General features: G+C 34.1%; 1 protein-coding gene across 4 annotated transcripts in view; it reads left to right on the top strand.

Annotated features, from left to right (window-relative positions):
- Positions 1–15,838, top strand: part of GABRA2 (gamma-aminobutyric acid type A receptor subunit alpha2) — a 61,950-nt gene that overhangs the window by 29,923 nt on the left and 16,189 nt on the right. For all 4 annotated transcript variants that reach the window (XM_068680253.1, XM_068680252.1, XM_068680255.1 and 1 more), the window contains 4 exons: positions 7,871–8,091; positions 10,844–10,926; positions 13,795–13,938; positions 14,927–15,079. In XM_068680253.1, the coding sequence (XP_068536354.1) occupies positions 7,871–8,091; positions 10,844–10,926; positions 13,795–13,938; positions 14,927–15,079 (601 nt within the window). The remainder of the gene's footprint in view (positions 1–7,870; positions 8,092–10,843; positions 10,927–13,794; positions 13,939–14,926; positions 15,080–15,838) is intronic.

Raw genomic sequence — 15,838 nt, 5'->3', positions numbered from 1 at the left:
TTCACTTGGAAAATAAGTTTGGCCTCTGTCCATGTCTTCCTAAGTCTTCAGGGGAGCCCAAACAGAATTGCAGGGCTTTTTAGTAACGTTGGGTTCCAGTGCCTGAGGAACTCTCTGTTTTCACAGCGTGAGTGAAGCCTTCAGTCCCATTAGGGTTTCAAACTGGGCACTGCTGTTGTCCAAAACTTTCAGAGTCGCTGCTGCCAGCAGAATTCCTTCTCCTGGGATTTTTCTTAACAAAGAAGGTCAGCAGACATATGACTGTACCCCTTTGCATTATCTATTTGACTGTTTTATTTATTTATTTATTTATTTATTTATTTATTTATTTATTTATTTATTTTTGGCAGTTAGCATCTTGTGAAAAGCAACAGTACTTAGGAAGAAAGCTTATCAAAAACAGGAAGGGAACTCACTATTGTTGGAGATGGCTGATATGTGATTATAGCATGGAACAGAGAGGTGACACAATAAAAATTACGAATTGATTGGGTCTAAGGATGCTGTTGTTGCATATCCATGTTGATTCAAAAAGTTGATAAAATATCATCCTAACCCTAACTGGTTTGCGGTTTGTAGGAATTTGTGAGGTTTCTGTATTCCTCACTAGGTACAGTAGTTCACATTAATGATGATATGTTATTGTGTACAACTTGTGACTCAGTATGATTGCTGGAGAGTAGGATTTCATACAAATTCTCTATATTTTTCCAGTAGCATGAAGTGATTGACATAAAGTAGTTAAGTCCAGGCAAATTTGATCTCTGACTATTTTTAGACTATCTGAAATTGTGGTTGATAAATTCAGGAGGTAAAATCTGAAGCTCAGATTATTCTGCAAGCATGATTCGAGTCAAAGTTGTTAATCTTCATTCTGGATTAACATTTTGACTAAATAAATAATAATTAAAAAATGGTACTCTGTGTTCTGCCCCAAATAGTCATCTGCCAAATCTGTTTAATCTTTGCTAGAACTCTTTTGCAAACTGCAATTCAAGTGAACTGCTGTGACTAAAATATGGCTGCACCCATATTAGCTGTGTGATAAAAATGCTGTTGTATATTACCCACAGTATGTAATGTCAAAAAAAATGCCAATATACAAGAGGATTTTTTTTTTTTTGCAAACTAATGAGCATCAAAGAAGGCAAACAAAAATGGGATTAAACAGGTTTTGTTTTCACTGTTCTGTTTTTTTGAGATGCTATTTCTCCAAAATGTTTAAGTTCAGTATTATGATGCTATGCCTTATGGGCTTGCAGCCAGATCAGTGATACAAATTTACTTTGACATTAGCCTGAGAGAAGAAAAGCTGCATTACTTAAAACAAAACAAAACAGAACCCCCCCCCCCAAAAAATTAACAGAACAATAGAAAAACAATGCATCTCTTAATTGTCTAAGGATAATTATAAGGTTAATTTATGATCAGAGTGGCTAATTAAAACATCTTTAATTAAATTATTTCATTTCTGAAAATTCTAAAGTGAAGGATAATTTTGGTTGGAATATGGTTCCCAGGATGACAAAATGGAAATGATTTAACTTAAGCAATTAAAATTGATATATATATATATATATATTTTTTTTTTCAAAATTAGTAAATAATATTAATCCCAGTCTGATGATTGGCATAGCTATGTAGATATGCCAATAGCTCTGGTTTTAGTACTGCAAACAAATTACTCTTACAGATTTTTCTCAGAATTACTTTCCTTCCACTACCTACTCACCTACCACTCTGGCTTCTAAAATTTCCCAGATAGCTATATAAGTGCTGATCTGCTTGAGAGGAAAAAATATATAAAAAAAAATTTGAAAGCTTATTTGCTCCTCCAACAGTTATTTTATATAAGACAGAGCATATAGCCACTGAGAACCTTTATATGAGGTCTACTGAGAAGAAAACTCCAACAAGCTTTTGCAAAGTATTGCCTCACAGCAGCCTGTCTAATTATCACTGGGAACTGTCTTTCCTACTTCCCTACAATACAATAGTAGGTGGTAGGACCTAAATCAGTTTTCCTTAATATTACAGTTAACAGGCTTTCTTACAGTTTTATATTTCAACCTCTAATTTCTTATTGTATTTGGAGAGTTTTGTTACTGTGGTTATGTCTTTATTTTCTCTTTATGTTTCTACATAACATTTTTCCTAATCTCTTGCAGATAGTCTTGTTTTTCACACTAGCATCGAGAAACATGAACATTTCTCTAGGTTATACATAGATCATATGAGTTCAATGCAACACAGCCTTTCATATCGTCAATTTGCAATTAAACTTTCAAGACACATTTCTGATTTTTCAAATGTAGTCAGTACAGAATTTTTAATGAAGACTGAATGTCAAACCAGAAATGACCACAAGGAGTATCTTGCTGCAATTGAGGATTTTTCTTCCCAAAAGAGGTTGAACACCAGATCACATTTATTTTTCTGTATCTGCTTTTCAGAATTCATAATTCTATTCTGTATTTCAGATTTTTTTTTTCCTATAAAACTTAATGTTTTAGCTGTTTCAAGATCTGATTATTAGGTATGGTTTCATAACTGGGAAGAGGATCTAGAGGGGTTATATTGTCCAGCTGGAATAAGGGGTTACTTGATGATGATTTTCTTTTCCTAAAGACTAAAAAGAGCAATTATTTTACTGTAGATTTTATTTTAGTTCAGTTACAGAAGTGTAGATTAAGACTAAAAGGCAAACAGAAATGGTAAATACAATTAGTTCTCTAGGGCATTGGGAAGCATCTAGGTCGTCTTTTTATCATGGATATATTTCTGAAAAGTCAGTGAATTGGTAGCTGTATTCCCTTTTATTATAGGCCAAGATCATTGCCTTTGCAAGGAAATCCATAGGCAGTTTTTAAGGAGGATACCGCATATGATGGTCTGCACAAATTCTGTCCTTTTATCCTCTTGGAAAGCATTGTTTTCCTGTGCAGTATCCTGTCAAGTGGATAAATATCAGAGTTTCATTTGTCAGAGACTGTGCCCAAGCACTGATATTAGCTCCCAATGTACTTTCTATTTGGATTCCTGTCCCTGGCACCAGGTATCCATTGTGTTTCAGGGTTGCTCTTTCTCCATGTCTGAACAAAAAAGGGTAATGAGAAATGTTTGTATTTTCAGTGACAGTACTGTGAATAATATTGTTTAATCTCTAAGTAACCTCAATTTATATCTTTCCCGTTCCTCTCTTATCTCTCCTCAGTGCTTATTTTAGACTCAGAGTTCATTCTCCATCAGATCTATGGAAAGAGAGAGAGCCATTCAGAGAATCACCTTTTCATAAATGGATATGAATAAGAAGACATTTTCTTCCCTTAGATGCTATCATTCAAACTGGTTAAACACATTTTTTCCAGAATTTTTTCAAATACTTAATTTAGATTAAATGCTTAGACAAAAATGACTGAAGTTGACAGAAGAAGCAGAAATAAAAGACTTGAAATAATTTCTTCTAAGAGGAAAATCATGCTACAGTTCCCTAGAAATATACCATGTTTTTTTTATAGTACTAAAAGTTGAAAATATCTAGCAGATGTTGATATATTTAAAAATGAATGAAAGTTTGTTTGAAATGTAGTGATTATTAAGAGAATATTTAAGATTTTAATAGGGCTGTTAAGTATTTTGTTAAAAAATAACCAACATTGCAGTTCAAATCTCAGCCCTGCTCCATGAGGGTGTTTATTTGTAATACTTTCAAGATTTCTATTCACCAGTGTATAAGACCCGCCTCTCTCAAAAACCTGAAATGAGTGTCTGTCTGTCTGCTGTTTTCTTCTATGTTCTGTGGTTTATATGCATCAGAAGATAAATTTTGGAAAAGGTCAAATGGAATCCATTTATACATCCACGCAGCGAGTTTTACTCTTACACAGCTAATGTATTAATAGTACTTCTATAGAGCCCGAGTGTTTGTGCCTAGAGTGTTGAGGGATTTTGTGAGAGTGAATTGCATCCAGAAATCTTTCAGTCTCAATACTGTTAGGTGAGTGTGGTGGAGGTGATTTAATAAAATGTTCAGTCTGCTTCACAACAATGCAGCTTGCTAATGGAAACTTGCAATCTCAAGATGTTTAGAACACTTCCATCTTTACTCCAGATGCAAACACTGCCAAAATCCCAAAACCGTTATCTGAGAGGGTGGGAATAGATTTTGTTTTTGTTTGAGCTTTTCCCATACAAATTTAGCCTTAGGGAAGAAAAAAAAAAAAAAAAAAGATGACTGTCATACAAGGTGAAGAGTTTAACTTATACTCAGTTAAAGCTTCTCTCAGAGATACTAATATTTATATATTTACTGTGCATACTGTTGCGCAAAACTACTATGCATTACAAGAAGAGGAGTGCAGCTCCTTCACCATTTTATTCTTTTGATCAGTGAACTAGCAGAGCCTCAGTGCTTCTTAGTACTATTACAGTACTATTACAGAATTTTATCCTCTCCTTAAAATTATGTGTAAGCGGGCATAATACATATTTGAATTGTTATGTTTAATTGTACTGTGTTAGAGTCCAGCTACATGTATAAAAGCACCATTTCAGACATAAATCAGTAGGAAGCATTTGTTTGTCTAGAACAGATCACAGAACCCCTTTGTACTTCTGGAAGAATGCTGCTGTGATTTTGTGGAGATAGTGTACTGAGCACTGGACAAGAGTTTGGTATTGTCCAGAGACATAGTGGTCTTTTGTCATATAGGAGAATATCTTCAGATTGTATTAAATGAATATCAGGTATTAATTTGAGTATTTTTTTTTCTATAATGCAGATTTGCATTTCTAAAAGAATGTTAGTTTTGATTGGAAAATAAGCACCACACAGCATTTACCACAAAATATATATGTAGATGGAATAGGAAATCGTTACATAACATTTATGTAGAATCTCTTGGTAAATGTTGACTTTGTATCATACTGACTAGATTCAAAATATTTTATTAGCTTCCTGTTTTCGTTACATGGTAATCATCATAGTGGTATTTGTGATCATAAGTGGAACAGATTTGGTTCAGGAGGGAACATGGATGAGTGAATACAGCACTGGGATTCAAGAGGCATGGATTGTACTTTGCTTTTTGTAATCATTCTGTAAATGGACTGAAACAACTTAAGGTCATCTCAATGCTTGAGTTTCCCTTTGTGTAAAACTGAGATCCCAATACTTCCTTCGCAAATGCATTGATGTCTAGAAGAAGTCATGAGCTATGTGGGATTTTATTATTTTGTGGTGAATGGAAGGAGGTGATATTCATGATTATTCACACCAGACCTCGGGTAAATCCCTCTTTCCATTTTCTAAATCAGAAGTTCTGTCAAACAAAGTTTTCTGGCATAATTTGGTTGGAAATATGCCAATAGAGAGAACAGAATTACTTGTAGATAAATTGGGATTTATCAGTGTAAACTTTCAAGTCCACAGATCAGGTTTTCTTCTATTTGTTTTGCGTCCTAAGCTGTGTCCAGACATCAGATGTGCTTTTTTTAAAGTGTTGCTGTTTTGATTTAGTGGCATTTCATGTCTGCTTTTTTTTTTATCTTTCATATCTCCGGTAATTCTTTTTATATGTGATGGACGACGGTGAAGAAGTGGGACCTTTGAAATTCTTTTTTGATGGACACATTACAAAAACTTTATATTCTAATCATTTGTGTGCAAGAGATATTTTTCAAAGGAACTTGTAGAACTTATCACTCATTTCTCTTGAATTTTAGAGGGATTTCAAAGACTTACTCCCTCAGGCTCTTCTTTCCACTTCTGTATACCTCAAACATCAATCTTCTCATGCATAGCAATGATTTATTGGCAAAGTCCCTCAGACAGATATTAAAAGAAAGCTTCTAGGGCAGTTGTTTTCCTTGAACTACCTGCTATTTCCAGACAAATGTCATATATTCCCCGTTGCTTCAAGCATGTAGTTTTTGCTGCTCTTGGTCATCCATTATTTTATGGTTTTGTGACTTTCCCTGGTCCATAAGTGAACTGTTAGATAACTTGGAATTTGAAAATGGGATTTTAAGTTAGAGGATAGTTAGCAAACAACATATAAATTAGAAAATAAAGCAGAACTATTCAATGTAATCTGTTACAGAGAAATTGGCATATTATTTGTTATGAAACAGTATCTATTTACGGATATGTTTACTAAAATATTATTATAGGTAGTAACAACTGATGTTAAAGAAATCCAAACAAATTAATTTTCAATGTATGGCAGTATTTGTTTTGTTTAATATTTGTTTGAGTAACTATAATTTGAATTTTAAAAATTGCAAAATTGTGTTATGAAATGTAAAGTCTCTTGATATAGCTAAAAACTGGGCTTGTGTGTTTTGTCAGGTTAGTTTACAAGTACCTCATTATATCATTCCTAAAGGATTTTCCCAAGCACCTGTCACAGCTCTTAATTACAACTGCTTTCTCCCCTATGCCTGTCATGATCTTTCAGATAACAGAATTTTCTTTCCTTTATTCCACATAAAGATCTTAGCTTCTGTCTCTATCTTGGAAAAGACCCACTCAGCTCCTGGGCATGCAGAAAATAATAGAGTCATAGAATCATAGAATATATCAAGTTGGATGGGGGCCACAAGGATCATCGAGTCCAACTCCTGGGTCCCAAAACGACCACCCCAAAAAATCAGACCATTAGGAAAAGGAGCTAAGAAGGGCTATCACTTCTTGCTGTCTGCTCAGCACACAAGGGAGACAGCAAGAAGTGATGAGGACTGTTAAGTTCTTTCCAATCACTTCTGTCTGGAAATAACTTGAATATTTTATATTGGTAGAATTTTATTAGGACTTTTCCATTCAAAGATAGTATACTCAAATATGGTTTGCTGAAGTTGTATCATTTGCAGAGTAATTGTAATAGTACAAGCTGTTGTAATGTAGTCATGTTTTGAAATCATAGGCCCATTTTGCACCTGTCTGACAAAACTGAAGTTGCTCCAAGGTAACATTTGCTGCTGCACAGAATGCAGTTTATTTCCAACAAAGTTTTTATGGTTGTTGATTTCCAATTTATGTGTTGTGCTGACAATAACAAATCACTAATCCATTTACAGTTTCAATTTAAAGTTAGTTAATGAACTTACATTATCAATGTTTAATCAGCTTTTTTTTTTTTTTTTTTTTTAGAAAAGCAACAAAAAATAGCAGATGGAATAACTAGCACTGTGTGCCACAGGCATCTGGTCTAGGTCATCAGTTTGTTTTGCTTGCATCCTTTTCTACTTCCTTCCCAATATTAGGCATCAAACCAGACAGTTCAGCATACAGTGTGTGTCACCCGTTATTTGTCAGCTTTGCTCCTTATCTAAGTATTTTTGCTAATAAAATCTATACTTCTATAGGTCCTTACTTTGCCTTTTCCAAAAATCTTCCTTATACCCATCAGCCTGCATATATTTTACAACTTATGGATAGGCTTGTTTTCTTCCTCTCAGCCATTCTCCATGCTATTGAAATGCTGGATTATTCTCCTACAGGTGCATCTGTTACACGAGTAATACTATATCTTTCTGTTTTTTTGTTTTGTTTTTTTTTTTTCTTACTTCTTAATGTAAAAAACTAAGTTTATTGAAATTACCTTTGTCACAGATACTATATGTATGAGGTACAGAAATCTAAATACTGGAAAGGTTTGACATACAAACAACATTTAGCAGTTGTGAAGGAGAATGTCATACCAATAGTACTTTGAGTTCCTGTTTATTATTCTCAATATTATACAATTTCACATGATAGTTGAAACAATCTTGCCAAAGGAATATTGCAACCATAGCTTTTCTGTTTTGGTCCTCAAAAAGCAGATACATTTTTCATTGTGTCAAAAAGCATATCTTTATTCCATTACAGGAGTACACAATAGATGTTTTCTTCCGTCAGAGATGGAAGGATGAGAGATTAAAGTTTAAGGGCCCAATGAACATTCTTAGATTGAACAACTTAATGGCCAGCAAAATCTGGACCCCAGATACATTTTTTCACAATGGGAAGAAGTCAGTGGCTCATAATATGACAATGCCAAACAAGCTTCTACGAATCCAAGATGATGGAACTCTCTTGTACACCATGAGGTATGTCTTTTCTTCTGTTCTTTACTCATACTATTTCTTGATATGACTTTTCCAGGTAACAATTAAATAAGATTCCAGGAAGACTCCCCTTTGTTCCATTTGTAACCCAGCAGAAAAACACTAGGAAGATGTATGTTTCATTTCCAGTTCTGTTACAAATCTGTTGGTTGACTTCGAGTAGATCGTTTTTCCTACGCGTTCCTCAATTTTTATACCTGTATAGAATATTGAAAGATACCGACAACCTGCATTACGTGCTTTGAGGCTCTCAGATGGGAACTACTATGCAAGAGTTTACAAGCTCCATCTTAGAAGGATTAAACAAGCATAAGATTTCTGCCTGTTACTACACACATTGTATGTAATGGCCATGTGAGCCATTAGACAACTTTATTACTGAGATCAGTGTCAACAAGAATGTTGAGAAGAAGTGAAAGGGGTTAATACAGCCTCAAATTCTTTCTATCAAGAACTGTATGGAAAATATACCCTACTCGCTAATAACTATGTATTTTTATGTAATTACAGTATTTTACTTACAGTTTTCATTTTTGCTTCCTGGCATGACTAGAAGCTAAGATGAACATTTAGCTGGTAAAATATATTAAATTTGGTTGGAAAATCATTTATTTAAAAACTGTAAACATCATGTATGCGTAGGCATAAGCAGCATTTTTATAAAAATTGATTCTGAATCAGAAAACTGATTTCTTCTTTGATTGCTCTTTTTCTAATAATGCTATCTATATGGGATTTTTTGAAATATTTTATCCAAATTTCCAGAAACTCCTGACTTAATTTATTTCTTGTCCTTTTATTTAACAAATTGAATTGGTTGTGAAATGAGACTTAAAATCCCTGGCCTAAGTAAGATATAAAATGTGAGCTGTAAAAAAAATGTGTACTGTGCAATCTTTTCCATGCAGCCATACTGACATCACTTAAGCCTGATTTACTGTACAGCTCCCAAGCCCTTGTAGTACTGAGTGTGTACATAGGTAGGCTGCTAATCATATTGAATTATGTGGTAGCTGGAGAGGTTCAGAAAAGTGTGCTGGAAATAGAGAACCCTACTTATGGTATTGGGCTCAAGTCAATATTTCTAATTGTTTCCCTATAAACTAAATGAAATTCTCTCCCTCCAAAATGTTTTCTAATTATATACTATAAACAATAAAAAATACCATTTGAAACTGTTTTTCAGCATGAAGAAGAAGAAGAAGAGTAGGCTTCAGGGAGACCTCTTTGCAGCCTTTCAATACTTAATGGGGGCTTATAAAAATGATGGAGAGTGACTTTTTACTTGGGCAGATAATGATAGGACAAGGGAAAATGGTTTTAAACTAAAAGAGGGAAGATATAGATTAGATGTTAGGAGGACATTCTTCACTTAAGGAACACATAGGAACAGGTTGCCCAGAGAAGTTGTGGTTGCCGCATCCCTGGAGGTGTTCAAGGCCAGGTTGGATGGGGCTTAGTCTAGTGGGTGGCAGGCGGGGGTGGAGTTAAGATGATCTTTATGATCCTTTCCAACACAAGCCATTCTGTAATTCTATGATCTATGATTCTATGAAACTATTATGGTTTTGGTTTGGTTTTGGTTTTATTTTTTTTATTTATTTATTTTTTTAATAAAGTGGGTCAAGTCTATTAGGATTAACTAATTAGTTCATGACTTGTAAGTATGTTGTTTCTGAGGCTGTGAGATTCATGTGTAAACAACCTTCGTTGCATGGATTTTAAGCAACCATTTTTATCTCTCTATTTAACACGATATTGTGACTTCTTTCCTGTGCCTTCAGCTGTTTGCTGACTTTTTTTCTGTCTTTCCCCCCTTGATTTCAGAAGCTCTTTCTTGGGGGATGGGGAAATAGAAACATAGAATATTTTTGTGGATGGCAAAATATAGTGGGGTTCACAATGACTGTGAACCACTGGAAGTACAGGAAAATGAGCTGATATGTGAGGATGGATGAAGAGGAATGAAAAAGTCTAGAGAAAATCTTCACCCAAAGGGGACTTACAGAATAGAAAGGATAAAAAGAACTTTAATTAAGTAATTAATTGTGTTACAAATAGTGGGAAAGAAAAGTATGTCAAAACTCATTCAAACTTTTAAAAATTAGTTTTCATTGTACATGTACTTGTATTATTCCACATATTTTATACTGTGATATTGCTGGGAATTTTTCACCAAATGCACAAAAGTGAATGCATTGATAAAATATTGTCACGCTTATAAATAAAAAAAAACAGTAATCAAAAGTAACAGAGACAATGAATGGCGACAGTGTTTTGAAAAAAAAAAAAAAAAACAACACTTTTTTTTCTACACCTTCCATTCAAACTCTACAAAATATCAGAACTCTATGGAGCACGGTCCTTTGACAAATTAACTGCATTTTATGTGCCTTTGTAATGAGCTTTTGAAAGCCATATAATCACACGTACCTCAGAATATTATGAGAAGAAAATGACTGTTCTTAACAACCTGCAGTTACATAATTTATATTTTCATTTAAATGGCCGTTCCTCATAGTTTTGAGGTCAGCTGTTTTAGTCTTCTGATGTGATAAGTCAATGCCTTCCAAAGGAATACATAAAAAGGAGGAAGCAAGAGCTGATTTAAATTTTAATTACTTTAATATAACATTTCGGTTTCATCTCCTAAATCAGCATTAACTGTTCATTTCTGTGGAATTGATTTTCTTGTCCTGCTGACTTAAATGCATAGTGCTCTTTTGCCTTTTAGGCTTACAGTCCAAGCTGAATGTCCAATGCACTTGGAGGACTTCCCTATGGATGCTCATTCATGCCCATTGAAATTTGGCAGCTGTGAGTATATAACCAGAAATATAGTCGTTGGTTTCTAACATTGCTCAAGCATCACTTTATTTCAAAAAGTAGTTACAAGAGAGGTTTAAAACAAAAGGCTACATTTTTTTTTTTTTTAATTGTTACCTCACATATGATAATTAATTTTCTCAATTCAATGTTATGCCTTTTCACATGAAAAGCTATCACATTTTAAAGCTATCTGGGCACCATTTAACAATAAGTACTATGCATCTGTTTTATCATTATGGTGATCTGCTTTTATTCCAGAATGCAAACCATACTGATGAGTACAGACCTGGGTGCACACAGCCTGTGTATAATGTACATATTGTATTAATGATGAGCACAGTAAAGGCTTTGAAGAAAGTTTGTTTTCATTTTATTGAAACCTTTTTTTCTAATTATTTTTAATGATATTTATCTTTACATTTTTAGTCAGTGAAGGCAACAAATGGCTTTGTGTGATAAAAAATTGTACTTAGCACATCATCATTAGATAAGTGGACTTTGATCTCACTGGTATTATTTTAACAGCAGTATAACTTCATTCACCTATATAGCAGTCTCTTTTTCTTCTTTGTGAATTAGAATTTCATTATATATGTATTTCCTGGATTTCATGCACCAAAGAGTTTTTTGTTTTGTTTTGTTTTGTTTTCCTTTGGCTGTAGCCTACATTCTCTGCTATGTTGAACGTATTTTTTTTTTTAAACTAGATAATACCAACAAATTCTGTCTGTTTAATTCTAATACCAATAAATTCTGTCTGTTCTATTAACTGTAGCCACCACAGGTTGCAAAACAGGTGATCGGCTGCCAGTAACATAATTCACCCTATGAACACTGTCAGATAACTGTGCACAGTCTTTCCATAACCCAAATGTAACCTCTTTCCCTGGAGGCTGGTGGGGTTGGCGGTAAAAACAGGAGCAAATTAAACCAAGTCTGTGTTTCTGATTATTCTGTCACACTAAAGGGAATTCTTAGCTGTAGAGATAAAATATGGTTAGAATTAGTGATATTTTTTCATGAAACCTTTTTTCCCCTAAATATTATATTATGTTACATAATGAAACATAACTAGATAACACGAGATCTTAGTCCAAACCAGCTACTGTCTAATAATGTTTTATATATATATATATATATATATGTATGCACAGCAAGATATGCTTGATTTATAAGATATGGGGGAGAAAAAGACTTTTATGTAGCCTCAAAAAAAAAAAATAGAAAAAAGAAAACAAACCCACAGACATAATCATGAAACTGATACTCAGGCCAAGCAGAGATTTCATGGCATGACTTGATCTTCATTTCTACATGTATGTTGGAAACTCTTCTGATGAGGTATACTGGACTTCTTGTGACTGTTTGTTTTTTCCCCTCCCCTACTCCCCCCCCTTTTTTTTTTTGGTTAGTAATGTGTTCTTTGTTTTCTGCCAATGGTTTCTGCATTTCTATCAAACAGTAGAATTCAAACTGTAAGCAATGTGATGTTAGAAAAGCTGTCTTTCTTTTCTCAATGAAGTCACCTGTGCTACAGACTGTTTGCACACAAAAAAAAGACTTATTTCCGTTCATTTTGAATAGCTTCTCACTCATTTCTGTTTCTTTATCTAGAACTTATTTAGGCTACTATACATTTTTCAGCTTTTATTCTGGGGTAGAATTTGAATGATAGTTTTGAAAATAAGCCAGAATCCTGAGGATTTTGGTTTAGCTGAGGCAAGTCTGCCAGTGGCACAGCTCTCCATATTCTGCTAATCTTACTTTGCTAGGAGAATCATCAGCCTGCAAGATTGTCTCAGTTTCTTTGTCATACTCAAGAGCCAAGCTGAATGCACTGGAGAAGCTGTAGTTTAATAAATTGCCTTTCTTCATCCTCATAAAAAGTCTAGCTAACAGTGGAGAGGATAAGGGGTAAATTGGCAATTGGCAGAAGTACTGATTTTCATTAAAGTAGAGGTCTTCTTGTGGAAATCTGAATAGTTTGAAGCAAAGTGTTAAAAATTTCTGCACGCTACCAGCCTGCTATATTTTTTTAGTCATACAATTTATGGCTAGTTGTGTGAAGAAGCTTCTTTCAGGGCCTCCAGAGATTTCTCGAGTGAAAATGTTTGCAGCCCAGCAGAAACGATGTTTTTCTTTTTCAGTTCAGTACAGATATGGATAAGATTTAAAATGTACTTGTCTCAGTTAATCAAAATGATCACACAATTTCTTCCATCAGTGGTTTACCCTTTTCCTTCATTCTGCATTTAGTGAGTAGGGTATTAGACTGGAAAAACTTGCAGGACATATACTTTTTTTTTTTCTTTTTTACTTTCTGGAGAGGCATTAGTGCTTTCTAAAATTTGGTGTTGATTTGCTTCCATTTTAGTTTATTTTGACATACCCTAAGCTAAATATATGTTTTCTCATGAATGCAATGACAGAGTACTGAAGCAGCCTCCTTACATACACATATTTGAGTATGTCCCAAATACTCCTCCTTGAGTATTACATCACCAATAGATGTAATGATAGGGAGTGAAATTAAAGAGGATACACAGACCGATGCACAGAGCTCCTAAAATCTTTTAAGGGCATTGTCAGAGAACCCATCTTGCCATATTTAGGTATGAATTTCAGTTAGCAATAAAATGTGTGTATATATATACATCTACAAATTATATATTTTACCATTTTATATTATATTATTTACTATATTTACAATATAATTTAATATTTTTTTAGCTTTTTTTTTTTGGTTTGGGAGTTTATTTTTGAAAGGTAACTAAGTGGTTTTTCTAATGTGATGAGTTTTGATGGAAGCTGTTTGGTTTAAATTACTGACAAAATATTATATCTTATTTCCCACAGATGCATACACAACTTCAGAAGTGACATATATTTGGACTTACAATGCTTCAGATTCGGTACAGGTGGCGCCAGATGGTTCAAGATTGAATCAGTATGATCTTTTAGGCCAAACAATTGGAAAAGAGACAGTTAAATCCAGTACAGGTTAGTAAAAAAATATTTGAGGAAAAAAGCACTCACTTGGCTAAATAGAACATAGGCATTGCTGATGATGGTAGAAGGCTACTCAAAAAACACTAAATGTGAGATATCAGCCAGATCTTATTAATGTATGGTACATAGAGCTCATAACAGCACATTGCTTCTTCTGATTCTCTGTAAGTTAATAAGTAGCAAATGATATTGGAAGCAAACTCCCCAGTGATTTTTTTATACAAAATGGAGCTCAATCTTGAATACTAATGTTTTTAATGCAAGCTTTGGATAATGGTAAATGACAATTTTAGTCTACTAGATGGTAAAATATGCTGGTTTCAACCATTTTTTTTCCTTTCATAATTCTTTTAATATTAAACACTGGATTATTCTGCCTGGTTCTAAACTATGTTCCTACACATGCCAGGCTGTGATAGACCACCATGACTGTCTTCTGATTGTAGACTTTGTGTGTTCTTAGCGTGCCTACCATCCTCAGAGGGTGGTGAGGCACTGGAACAGGTTGCCCGGAGAATCTGTGGATGCCCCATCCCTGAAGATGGCCAGGTTGGATGGGGCCCTGAAAAATTTAATCTAGCAGGTGGCATCCCTGCCCATGGCAAAAAGATTGGAACTAGATGATCTTTAAGGTCCCTTCCAATATAAACTATTCTATGGCTCTATGATTCTTTCTGTGAATACAGAGGGTTGCTTTTGTGCAGAAGCCTGCAGGACTGAAATTCTCCTCAGGGCATACAACAGTTCCCATTAAGTCCCTGAACACTAATCTTTCCTGGATATCAGTGGGAGTAAGATGTAGTTGTACCCAAAGTTAAAAACATTTTTATATATCGTACTACAAAGTAAATTTTGTGCAATTTAAGTCCAGTGCACTTAGTTCACATAAATATAACAAACTTTCTTTTATCAGTGATATGGACTTTCTTAGGATGATAACCCTTTTTTTCATTGTATTTGTTTGTTTGTGGCACCTTAGGTGAATATACAGTAATGACGGCTCATTTTCACTTGAAGAGAAAAATTGGTTATTTTGTCATTCAGACTTATCTCCCCTGTATCATGACTGTCATTCTCTCCCAAGTGTCATTCTGGCTGAACAGAGAATCTGTACCTGCCAGGACAGTCTTCGGTGAGTATACCAAGTAGCATGTGTTGTTTGCAACAGCTAAAGCTGTTAGAAACCATTTCAGAAGTCTGCTTGGTAAAGGTCTTTTTTGTTCAAGTTCATTTGTAGAATGTGATACTGTTTCTAGTTCAAACAGGTTTCAACAGCAGCTTCCTGAACTACAGAGAATCCCAAAGCTTTTTGATATCAGAACATGTGAAAACTGTCCTTATATCCTTGACTCTTAAACAGAAAAAAAAAATTTCAGTATGGAAGATGATGATAATGTTTCCATTGCAAAATTAAATTCCAGTGTTTTCTGAAATGTCTTTCTTACACTGTTACCACATTACCCAAGTATTTTGGTTAAGAATATAATATATAGTTAATAATAATTAAGAAAATTTCTAAATAAGTTTTTAAATTAAACAAATTAAAGACTTGAATTATTTGAATGTGTTAAACTTTGCAAACTGCAATGATTTAAAATAAACTGTTTTCTGGGGTTCTGGGCAAATCTTTCTCACTTATTGGAATGAACGGTAAGGTAGTGAACAGCTTCAGAAGTGCAGGATGATGGTGTTTGTCTTACATGAACGTTTTGTTCTCTTTTTTATTAAAGAAAACAATATCTTTCATATATGTATACAACTTACAGCTATTTTAATTTGTTTGCTTTTAAAGAAAAAGAGACTAGCAGAACAAAAATAAATTAATGTCTGTATGGAACCAGCCATCAAAAATACTGCATAAGATCATATCGTTAGTCATCAGTAAACACCA

This window comes from Anas acuta, chromosome 4 (genome assembly GCF_963932015.1).
Source record: "Anas acuta chromosome 4, bAnaAcu1.1, whole genome shotgun sequence".
NCBI lineage: Eukaryota > Metazoa > Chordata > Aves > Anseriformes > Anatidae > Anas > Anas acuta.
Note: the sequence above shows the minus strand (reverse complement) of the source record. Positions and strands in the feature narration are given on the sequence as shown.